Below are 12,976 nucleotides of genomic sequence, written 5' to 3' on the forward strand. Positions count from 1 at the left end.
TTTCTTAGGAAAGTCTTCTAGTTATATTTGTGTTGGCAAGTAGTTTTTAAAACATTTATATCAGGGCAGAAAACTATGCTCACACCAAAACTTCCAAAACAGACCTAGCGCTAAGTTCATTTGCCTTACTTTATAAGTTTGTTTATCCACATTATGAGAACAGTTTCCTATATCATTTATTTACATTATTAAAAACATCAGCAAGTATGTAACTGCTCTATGCACATTACATGTATTTGTACATTTCAACAAATAAAATAACTATGTTTTATCAAACAGTACGATAGACTAAGAACAGGATAAAATATCATTGTGACCTAAAGCAAATATACTATTTGGCCACAAGAATTAGTTCCCAGTTCTGCATGTTTCACCTTAAAATATACAGAAATAAGCAAACTAATCAGTAGCAGGGATTTATAAGGTTTGGTTTTACTTTCTTTTCCCTTCTCTTTCCCACCTCAGTAGCATTGCTACTTCCTAGTTCATGCTTTAACATGATATACATGTTATATACACTAATATATTTCTAGGGCTTTCCATCTAATACACTTAAATATTTCTTCTTAGCATGACCCTGTCATTCACCCTGGCTCACAAGTGATGTGCTCACTGGCTGCCAGAACTGCCATGGTGTGTTTGGCTTACAAAGGTAAGAAAAAATGGTTTCATTCAGCAAATGAGTTTGGTGACTTCTGGCTTACAGAGCATCCTTCCTCTTTTACACAGAAAGCTGGAGTACTATTAGTATACTAGTATTAAGTTGAATTTTGATCATTTATATTTTAGTTCTAGTGTATCAATCCCCTCTTCAAATAAAATTATGACTGTCATCATTTACAGTTTGGATACCTTTTTAGATCCCATTGAGGCTAATTCCAAATAAAATAGCATGGAATTATTTAGTACAAAAAGTTTCCATCATTTATCCCTTTTATGAATTATTTAAAGACTTCATGTCAGCAACTGAAAACATTAATGTTGATCTCACAAAGAACAGACAATATATTATGCATGCTGCCCACTCATTTATCCTTTGAGAAAGTCTCTTGCAGGCCACTTGCCAATACTGCCACTCACTGTCTAAAATATAAATACAAGTGCTTCTAGGATATATCAATAAATAATAATTGCCAGTGGTTCAAATCAGCTGGCAGTTTAAAACCCACATCCTGTACAACATCGGCTGGTACCAGGCGCTTTACTGAAACGTATTTTTGAGTGGACTATTCTGAAGCAGTACATCCACTACTGAAGCACCTTCCTAAACTCTTTCTTAGGATGGCTTATCTCTTCATCATGTTTAAAACAAAATACCATCACACACAGAGCCCATACAAGTAGTTATTCACTTTTTAAAAAATCCTACTTGGTTTTCAATCAGAATAATTTTGTAGCAACAAGCCTCACAACACTGCCTTCTCAGGAGGCCAAGGACAAACTGCACATCACGTGAATTCCATGAGACTCAGGAACAGATTGCCCAGACAAGCTGTGGATGCCCCAAAATTGGAAGTTTTAAAGGTCACAGCCTTAAACAGCTAGTGAAAGATGATCCTGCCCACAGCAGGAAAGCTGGACTAGATGACTTCTAAAGGTCCCTTCCAACCCAAGCCATTCTAGGATTCTGAAGTCTGTACTTGCCAGTCTAACATCACTAGGAAGGTTTGCCTACAAAACAGAGCAGTTTCTGAAGATCAGAACTCCTTGGGTTTTGTTCTAGGACAAATTCCTATTTCAAGAAGACTACTTCATTGTACAAGCAATGTCAACAAATTCCACGTGATTATCCATGTGTGAATTATTCATGAATAGGTACTCACACAATCAGCATCTTGGCATTTACAAAAAAAATAATTTTTGCCTGCATTTCTTCACAAGTAATGGAAAAGATAGGATGAATTTAAAATTGTTCTAAAGGCAGTTTTATTGCCACTATAATAAACCCACTGAAACAATGGCCAGTTATTTTCCAATGAATAGTGCAACTATTTTGTTAGTCAATCACCAAGATGATGATGACTGCATTTCATAGGAAAAAAAAAAAAAAAGCCTAAAAAAACTCCACCCAAACCAAAATCCAACTAAATCAAAACTCTTCAGCAGCAACAGCTTGTACTATGCCATTTAACTGGCTTTACCTCAGTAGCTTAAATTTAAGAGTCAGCTTTAAGTAGAAATGCTGTAAGTGAAAACTGGAAAGAAAATTCCACACCTACAGCTGTCACCTAAAATTAAACACAACAATTCTCTTCAAACCTCAAGTGTGCTTCAAAAAGGCACCATGTGATCATATTTAGCTACTGCACTGTAGTTAAGAACATTTCATGCAAAACAGATAAACAAAAATTTCATTGAAATGTTAAAAAATAGCAAAGGTGAAAACCAGGTATAATTACTTACCAGTCTCTAATCAGTAATTATATATTTCATTTTAAGTGCAACCTATAACTTAGGAACATTTTCTTTTTGACCCTGTTACAATTTGCAACATAGGCAAAATGAAATATTCTACACATATGTTGGAGGGCAAAAACTCCACCCTAAAATAGATGAATTTGTGTTAGGTGGAATAGTTCTATGTAAAGAGATGTGTGCTATTGGAATAGTACCAAGAAGGTGACTTGTGCAAAACAGTAGGTGGTCTTAAACATCTCCAAGGAGATTGATTAAATGGCTCCAATCCAGTTTAAAATGCTTATCATTTTACTGGGATACACAGCAAACATGACAACAATATTCCATGTCTGTAGCAATTTAATTTTTTTTTTTAAACAGAATTGTGTCAAATTTTAAAGTTGCCATAGCACATAAATTTTAAGGAACCAAAAAAAATTTTTAAAAAGAGTCATTACAAAGTAATGTATATACTGTCATACACCACTCCTCATTAAAAAAGTCCTGTGTTTATCAGGTGTACTTATTTCAGCAACCAGGATGAGGCACAAAGATTAGATATTTGGACAGTATTCTTGAAAGTTTACTTATTTTACTTGTATTAATACAGTTATAGAACGGGATTAACTATTTTTGGCATATATAAAATAAACTGCATGCAAGAGATTAAACAATAAAAAAGTACTTACGAAATCGAAGTCTCCATCTTGAGGGACTTTCCAGTTATCAGGGAAAACGTTTTTGGATATGTGGTAAGGTTCATGCATGTTCTGATTACAGTTTTCAGGGCTTTTATTCTTGGAATCTTGTTTATCAAAGTAGTCCATGAAAGAAGGTCTTTGAACTTGCGGTGAAGTAGCATTTCCTTAGTTGAAAGAAAACAAAAAAAAAAAGGTAAAAACTATTCAAATATTAAAGAATTAATGCACTATAAACTTCACTAATTAATTTTCCTGGGGTTTGCAGAAACTAATACAGTCATCTGCATGTGATGCAAGCCTCTGTTTGTCCCCTGCGGGTCTTTGGCATAAAAGCTCATAGTCAAAGGATGATATTTTTGTAGCAAGACACAACGTGGAGAAATGTTCAAGACATTTCAGAGTTGCACACACAAATAATATTAGAAGTTACTTCATGCAGCATCAATTTGTTGTTACAGAGACTGAATAACATGAGGTGCTAAGCATCCCTTTGGGCGCTGAATGCACCTAACTTCAAGGCCTGGTCCACAGGTACTTGCAGGAAAGCAACAGAGTTTCACTAAAGGTGCGATTTAATAATTATTTAGAAAAAGAACTTGCAAAATGCAAGTACACAAATTGTGTCTAGATGCTGCTTAATTCAATTCATTACCAATGAAGATTCCCATAAAATTACAGGATCACCCTCTACAGATGGTTGCAAAGCACCCTGTCTCCATAGTGTAGAAACCCTGGGGGATTTTTGTCATCATCTAACAGCTGCAAAAGCTTTATGAAGCAGATCGAGATCAGCATGAACTCCTGCTCTTTTATGCTTTTCACAAAACAAAAAGTAAAAAAAAAAAAATCTTCAGTCCTAAATGACTGAAATTTGTTTTCATTTGTGGGATTTCAAAGCAAATTCATTACTAAATAGCACAATAAACAAACATAACTGTTACCTCAGAGACTATATTCTGCATAGCATTGACACATGAAACATACTTACTGGAAGTGTAACACATTTGACACGAAGATATATGAAATGTATTTCCACAAATAAAATATGAAATAGGATGAGAAATAACTAAGACGGGGGGGGGAAAAAACCTAACACTAAAAACCAGACAAAACTATACATTTAAATTGCAAACATAACAAAGCAATAGGAATTTTTACTTGATACACTTGTTTCAACAAGTGAAAAGGTAAACTGAAACTATCTTTTCAGCTTGTGTTTAACATGATCACTAGGACTTGCTAATCTCCTTATCTGGCTTTATACTTGTTTTTATTCATTCACTAAGTGGGTTTTTCCCCTCTCTTTCACCTCTTATTTCATCATCTCTTCCCATCCCCTTTGTCTAAAGATTTTTTAATTCATTCTAATTTTGCTGCATGACTAATAGCAGCCTATTTTTTCATTAATGTTTATTTTTGTACTGCCATCTTTTCACAGAATCATCACGGCCAGAAGAGACATTCAAGATCATCTAGTCCAGCCACTGACCCAGAAACATGATAATCACCACAACCATACCCCAAGTGCCACATCCAGACAATTCTTGACACTTCCAGACATTCAAAAGATGTCACCCCCACCACCTCCCTGGGCAGCCCATTCCAATGCTTACTCACTTTTTCTGTGGAAAAAAAAAAAAATCAAATACCTAATTCGAACCTTCCCTGGAAAACTTAAGGCCATTTTCTCTCATCCTTTTACTTGAGACATGGCAGAAAAGACCAACCCCCACCTGGCTAAACCTCCTTTCAGGGATTTGTAGAGTGCTATGATCACCCCCGAGCCTCCTTTTCTCCAGGCTAAACAACCCCAGCTCCTCACAGGATTTGTGCTCCAGACCCTTCACCAGCTCCGTTACCCTTCTCTGGACATGCTCCAGCACCCCAATGTCTTTCTTGTAGTGAGGGGCACAAAACTGACCACAGGATTTAAGGTGTGGCCTCCCCAGGACTCAGTACCCAGGGCTCACTGCCCTGGACCTGCTGGCCACACTATTCTTGATAGAAGCAAAGACTGTATGTTGATTTATTGCTTCTTTTCTTTCTGCTTTTCTTAAATTTTTCTGTTCTAGTAAGATTTCTTCTGGCATTTTTTAATGCATGTTTTCTATTGTCATGCTCTAAGCTTTAGTGACTTTGACTTCAGCTGCTTTCCTTCAATTCCACAATGGTTCCTTCATTCGATCTGCTATTTCCATACACACCTTCTTTTCCTCACATTTTTTAGCTGTTTTTTCTCTCAGTTTTTGCCACTCTTTTTCATATATTTTTTTCTAATCCCTGATCAGTTATCTCTACTCACCATCTTTTAATTAGTAACAACTGTGACCTAGCAATTCCGTGAACTAAACTCCAAGTTGAATTTAACTGACCGGACAGCGGACACCTCTTCTCCAGAATCTCCCAAGTTTGCCCCCACTGAACTCAAGATCCCTTGAAGGAGATTTCTTGATCTCTTGAACCTGGGACTGAGGAAGGGATGAGAAGTAACCAGCAGAAAAGAGCACTAAAGGGCAAAAACCATAGTCATAGAATGGGCTGAGTTGGAAGGGACCTTTAAAAACCATCTAACACCAACTCCCTGTCCAAGGGCAGGGACACCTTCCACTAGACCAAGTTTCTCAAACTCCCATCCAACCTGTCCTTGAACACTTCAAGGGATGCTGCATCCACAGGTTCTCTGGGCAATTTGTTCCAGTATTTTAACACTCTCAGAGTAAATAATTTCTTCCCAATATCTACTCTAAACCTGCCCTCTTTCAGTTTAAAGCCATTACACCTTGTCCTATCACTACAGGCCATTGTCAAAAGTCCTCCTCCAGCTCTCCTGTAGGCTCCCCGTTGGGTACTGCAAGGTCCTACAAGGTCTCCCTGGAACATTCTCTTCTCCAGGCTGAACAACCCCAAATGTCTCAGCCAGTTTTCCTATCAGAGGTGCTCCACCCCTCTGACCACTTTCATGGTCCTCCCCTGGATTTGCTCCAACAGCTCCACGTCCTTGTTTTGGGGGTCCTAGGGCTGAACACAGTATTACAGATGGGGTCTCATGAGAGCAGAGTAGAGCAGAAGAAAAATGGAAGAATCTAAATTTTAGAAAAGCACACATTTACAAAACAGATCCAAAAGAACATAGTAGTATGAAGGAGGTAGAATTAAAACCAAAAAACACTATGCATTTTCTTAGTACAAACTTCTCATTACTTGGTGACTGCTGCCCAAACTATTTGTACCAAAAAGATAGGACACCACATTGCTGGCCTTTCACAACCAATTTTTTCTTCTGCTGTGATGGCTGTACTTAAGTTTCATCCCTGAGACATAGCTATAAACAAAAAGATTACCAGTGTCTCTATTCAAAACCCTAAGTACCAAAATGTTGGCCCATTACAGGTAAGGCAGTCTCCGTCCTCTCATGTATCAGGCAATACTGAAGATTTTCCAAGCACTTCTTGTAAGTTTTGAAACTATTTATAAATATCTTCCTTATACATGTAATAGAAGACTACCTACACACACATAAAACAAACCAACCCCTGTAAATTCCTTGCTATCAAATGCAAATTATGGAAATTGAGTCAACAGGACTGAAATTAATCCAAGGTAAGCAAAGAACATTTATTTTTTACTTTGAGAACTTCTTTTATTTGTCTTGATAAATAAGAATTTAGAATTCACTTCTGATTTCAATTTAGCATACAGTCAGTTAACCCAATTAAAACAGCAAGAGCTGCTTACCTTCACTGCAAATATAAAAACTCACACACAAAATCAGAAATACAACTGCAAAATTATGGGACCAGAGATATTTCAACTTCTCTTTTGGTTTCTTCCTCCAATGCAAAAAATCCCAAAGGATTTATTTAGAAATTTATTTTTAAGATTTTATTTTATTTTTATAAATAATTAAATTTTAAAAGAGACACTATTTAGATCTCTAGCTAACTTAACAGGTTCAGTTAGTGCTTCATAGGAATGGGTTGACATCTACCAGTCTAAAGGCCATGTGAAAGCTCCTATCTCTTTTGTATTTACTTTATAAAACACTCAGGGTCTATGCCATAGCAAACTGATATAGGTTACACCTTTTTTTTTAGTGAGACTATTTGGTCTGAAAGTACTTTTTCTAACTTTCATGAACAACAGAGTAACATTATCTTCTCAACCATCTTTCAAAAACCAAGAAAATTAGATGTATAATACATAGAGATTCCCTTAAGGACAATTAACTCACTCCTCTATTCAGTAAGTTACATTTGCCACAAAAAATCTATAGCACAGTCAGTATCACTCCACACTTGCACCAAAAACCTACTGTGCAATAGCCTGTTCCATTCTAGAAGGAATTGGATTTTTCAGTTCTTCTAATTATTTGTTTTTCAATAAGCAATGATCATGTTTAAAAATGTTTTCCACAGTTTCAATATTTAAGAATATCTGTCTCCTATCACCCCTACACTTGCCTACTGCAAAGACAGCTTTGGAAAAAAAGCCATAATAAAACAACAGTCAGAAACTGCTGGCAAGCCATAAAACACAGAGAGCACCATTGATGCTGAAAACACATTCTACCTCAGCAATACCTCTGATAGGAACACAGCCAATAGGGATGTCCCCAAATAGTTATGTGTCTCCCAAAAAGTATGCTGAATAAAATGAATGAGGCAACGACATAACACAACACCAACTCTATGACACTGTTTCAAAAACATATCACAAACACACATTTCTCAACATACATTTCAAAATAAGGAGGATGCACACTTCATTCTAATGCATATTTTGGTAAAATTCAACTGATGTCATCCACCATGAAAAATTATTTTGTAGTGAAGCATTTCCAACAGGAAAGTATTGTATTACTATAAAATTGATTTTAAATCAATTTACAAGTTCTGCTGTTAGTTAACAAGTAAGGTCAGCAGATGAGGATGACCATCTCCTACAGAAGGGAGACTCCCACTACAATTTCCTGTGGAAAGACTGTAAGTCCTTCTCTCACTCTGTTACTACCAGGACACTGGACCTCTTCTGCAGCTGCATATCTACAGAGGAAAGCTTTCTTCCTTTTGCCGAAAGCCATGAGCTTCCACAGCCTTCCACATTCTGTGGATCTCCATCTACCACTCAACTGAGGAGCATTTTCAGCCGCTTGGTGAAGTTAGGGATCTGGTTCTCCTTGCTCTGAAGTGCTTCTGTGAACATCCTGTCAGTATTTTTATTCCCTCAGAATACACTGCTTTGGCACTGTTAGAGTCAGAACCTGTAAAGCAATCGTCTTTCAGCCTTCTTTAGACCTATACCTACCTATGTGCTCTCACCCTACTACAAAGGCTACCAGAGCTTATACAAAATCACATACTGCTTGGGTTTTGTATTCCATACATTCCTACCACTACTCTCTCCCCCCACAAGGTGCCCTACAACACAGCGGCAGTAATTCTGGGAAATGGGAGACAGGAGCCTAGAATTTTGACCTCAGTCTCCAGGCAAATGCATCTAACAGTGAACTACCACATAGAAAGCTGCCACAGCCACCTCCTTCAGCCATATGTTAAGCAGGAATTGTGACTGTATTTTATGAGTGGGAAAGTTCTGCTGCTAACGCATGCCTACTAGGCAACCATCTCAGAGAATCAGAGGCCAGGCTACTGGGAACCACAAGGAAGCAGCAGTAGTAACAGTAGCACCAGTAAGGCAGGCCAGAGCGGCTGGGAGTCTACCACAGGACAAATCTAAGAAATGTTTGACTATTGAGAGCTGTGGAACAAAGTGGTTACTGAGTTCACAGTTTTTGTATCACAGTGACTTATAACACCCAAGTCTTCATTCAGTTTAGGCCTCATTAGGGCTTTTGCTTGTTGCATGACACACCTATTTACCAGAAATAATTGCAACTAGCATTTAAATGGAAAATCCACATAATTTTCAACTAGCTGAAGCTTTCAGAGACTTTTTGAAGGACTATGACCCCAAGTTACAATTTTTAATGGGAAAAAGTTTCCAGCACAAAACATTGCTTTGCTTCTTAAGAGTAAGACTTGTAAAACTGGTTTAATAATTTTTGTTCTTTTTTTTCCCCACTCTCTGAGAAAAAGAAAAAAAATATTCAATGATATTACTATTACAATCATGGAATATGCTGAGTTGGAAAGGACCATCAGGATGATCAAGACCAACTCCTGGCACTGCACAGGACACTCCAAGAATCACACCATGTGCCTGAGAGCATTGTTCAAACACCTCCCATTAGTCCATTCCAGCCGAATGACACTTTATTTCTGTTTTTAGCAAAACAAAGAAAATACGCATTAAACTAGCATTTTGCAACAGCTCTCAAAAGCAGAATTGCTAACAACATTATAAAAAAAAAAAAATCCCCACTTTTAAAATATACTACTACTAGTGATATAAATGAACAACTTTATTACCAACCACAGAAAATGTCTTGAGAACCATTTGAGGACCTGTAAACATCTATCACCTCTTTATACATACATACACAGGAGTAAAGCACTAGTACACCCATGTACGGCACCAAGCAAACCATCCTATCGGGGCACAGTAAACACATTTGACTGAAAATACATCCATGAAGCATCAATGCCCAGGCTTACAGCACCACTGAAACCAGCCCATAATTAAGTTTCCTTAATTAGGAATTTCTGGAATTAGGTCATAAATTGTTATAAAACATGTCACCAGCTTTTGCTTTTCAGCTGAAAAACCAGCTGTAGGATTTAGGCCTTTCTAAGAGTTTTGAAGCACCACTCCAAAGCTATTCAAGCATACACGTCATATCACAGGGGAGACTGACTTACAGTATCAAACAATCCCTTACCCTGGATGCTGAAATCACTAAAAAATAATGAATAAACCAACTCATGAATTCTTCTATCAACATGTAGGTTCTACAGCATGGTGCATGTCCCACTATTACCAAAACTACCATTATACAATAAGATAAGAAAGTTGAGCAAGTAAGTGCTGGAACCAAACCTGCTGCCTGACAGCTGAATGATTAAACCATCACTTGCTTCAGGCTACCTCCAGTTTGCCAATTGTGCTGGAGTTATGCTGCTCAAGACAGTCACCTGGGGGGGGGGGGGGGGGGGGGGGGGGGACGCCAGGGAAGGAAACCTGCTGTCCCAAAGATTATATTCTTGTTTGTTTAGAAGGAAGAATGTGTTTAAGAATTATACTGACTAAACCTAAAATGTTCATGTCTTATAGGGCAAAAAGTAACAAAAACCTGATTACTTTTCTACATTCTAGTTGTCAAATGCCACCTCATTCGTTCTCTGTCCTCTAATTTTAATACATTCATTACCAACCACAAACTATCCAGAAGCTTCACCAAAGTCTGAAGCAACAGTTAGTTAGTTAAACTGCACTAAGAGACAACTAGTTTTCCAGCCCAAAGCAGATGCCAACTATAAATTTAACAGGGCAAAAAAGACAATCAGGGGGAATGTTACTGAAAAGGAGAAAAGAGAACAAGCATAAGTACTCCTGGTGCACCAGAAAGCCCTAACACTAAGCCTTGCGGAAAACCACAAGGGGAATGTGAGGAAGCTGTTCTGAACACTAGTCTCTCCACTGACATATGAAAAATCTTCTACACAAAAATAAGTAAAACCCAGGCAACTGAACAAAAGAAGTAACATTTCCACCATTCTCACTCTTTCCTCTACTCTGCACTAAACCTCATAAGGTTAAGTTACTCCCAACTCTCTGTGTTCTTCATTTTCTTTCCTTCTTCCAGGTACATACCACAGAGTCTTTGGTAAGAACATGCACAGGCATACCAAGCAAGACAGCATAAATGTTGTTTATTACTAGACTGTATATTGTATGTTGGGGTAGGAAGACAGGCCTCTTTTTGTTCCAGATCCCAATTTTATCTGGGCACAATTCCCTATTAGTGAAAAAAATATGGTTTTGGTTATTTTCTGTCATGGCTCCCAGAGGCCTCTAAGCATGGGTACTTATAAATAAAAACATATTATTGTTTCTTATTTTGTCCTTGAGCAGGGAAACAAAAGGCAGAAGGAAACAAAACATGAAACTAAACACAACAGCAATTAAATAAAAAGTTTGTCATAAATATTTTGTGTCTCTAGGAAGGAAATGAAATCCTTCTTCCCTAGTTTACTAAGTTTATTTCTCCAAGCTTCTTGCTTACAATGTTCTGTTATTCAGCAGTATCAAAGAGCACTTCTAAGATACTCATTCTGATTTATTACAATCAAATCACACAAACATCCAGAAAGTGCCTACTTTGCCTATAAAGGTACATTGGAAAAAGCAACCAATCTCCAAAATCTTGTGCCTTTGTCGAGTACAACGAAGCACAAAATCTGTGTCTGCCTTTCAGAGACAGCAAGGATTTTTATGTCCCTTCCTGGTGACATTTATTTAGGAAACTTGCTATTGCTCCTGTTTCAGCCAATAGCACAACAATCACAAAAACCAGAGAACCAGCTACAGTGGACATGATTAATACTTCTTTTTAGCTGAGAGATGTAGAGGTCCTGTTCTTGACTTATTTCTAGTTTTTAATGTAAAAAATGCAAATAATGGGTGCCTAATGCAAAATACAAGAAATTTTAGCAAGAAAGTGCTGAAACCAAACCTGTGGCCTAACAGCAGAATGATTAAACCATCACTTGTCATGAGGCAAACTACCTCCAATTTGCTGGCTTTGCTTTGCTGCAGTTACAGGGCTCAAGACAGTCATGTGTGGGAGAGGAAGGAGGGGAAGGAAACCTATCACCTGTCCCAAAGATCATTCTTGTTTGAGAAGAAAGAAGAATGGGATTAAGACATATACTGACCAAATGTCAAGGTGTAGAATGGCAATTCCCTTTCTAACTAAAGATCATTACGGGAATTAATAAAAATTGAAAACAACAGTACATTTTAAAAGCAGTGTCCCCAGCAGACAAGTAAGACACGGAATAAGAGAGTGCAGTGCAAACCTAATGCCACTCTTTTGATCTGTTTGGCATAGTAGCAGGTATTTCCTCTCAGCACATATAAAAAACTACATGGATAATGTGGTGCAATTTGGTATACTACTTATACAGAACTTACTTAAAAAGACTGAAGTGATTTGTCAGGCTGCATAGAAGCTGCACTAAATCCTAATTCATAATACTTCCACCCTAAGAATTTATTCTAAATTTTTTCATACTATCTTTCCCTTTTTTTTTTTTTTTTTTTTTATAATCACTCAGCTTGTCCTTAGTTTGTAGAAACTGATGGGTTTGAGATCACTTGTACTAACCTTCCATTAGCCTCATGGTCTAACAGGCAAGTATTCTGTTTCAACATAAAGACAAATTAAAGCACATACTGAATCTGGAGGTGAATCATCATACTTAAACTAATCACTGTCAACAGCAATCTTATTACTGAGAACTCTAAAGGAAAAGCAAAATAAAACCCAAAACAAACCACAAAAAAGCCAAACAAAATCTACAAAACGCCTTTTTCCTTCCAACTTCCTGTACACAAAAAAAAGTATCTGCTTTGCACTTCCAATTTATCTTGAGCAAATTACATCAGGTATCTGTATGCAAACACAAAGGCAGCTTTGTATTTACTACAAAACACTCTACAAAGTTATTTATTTGGCACTGATTTCCACTCTTGAGATATTAGCTCTCTATATTACACACACACACACAGCTCCCCACACCCCACCCCCCCCCAAATGCCTGGAGTTAAACACTGCATTGTGCCTCATGAAATCAGGCAGCTACAGCCTGAGTTAGAGTCATCTATTGATGCTGCCTATTTAAGCAACTAATTCTATTAAAATTTATGAACCTCAATCTGCAGTAGTCTTCAGCCAAACAATGAGTGTATCAGTAAAT

At 37.4% G+C, this 12,976-nt stretch overlaps 1 protein-coding gene across 1 annotated transcript in view; it reads right to left on the minus strand.

The window, feature by feature from the left end:
• The window catches only part of STK3 (serine/threonine kinase 3), a 130,964-nt gene that overhangs the window by 45,269 nt on the left and 72,719 nt on the right, over window positions 1–12,976 (minus strand). The window contains exon 10 of the mRNA XM_082296100.1: window positions 3,087–3,262. Coding sequence (XP_082152226.1) covers window positions 3,087–3,262 — 176 coding nt within the window. The remainder of the gene's footprint in view (window positions 1–3,086; window positions 3,263–12,976) is intronic.

This window comes from Coloeus monedula, assembly GCF_965178545.1.
Source record: "Coloeus monedula genome assembly, chromosome: 1".
Classification (NCBI taxonomy): Eukaryota; Metazoa; Chordata; class Aves; order Passeriformes; family Corvidae; genus Coloeus; species Coloeus monedula.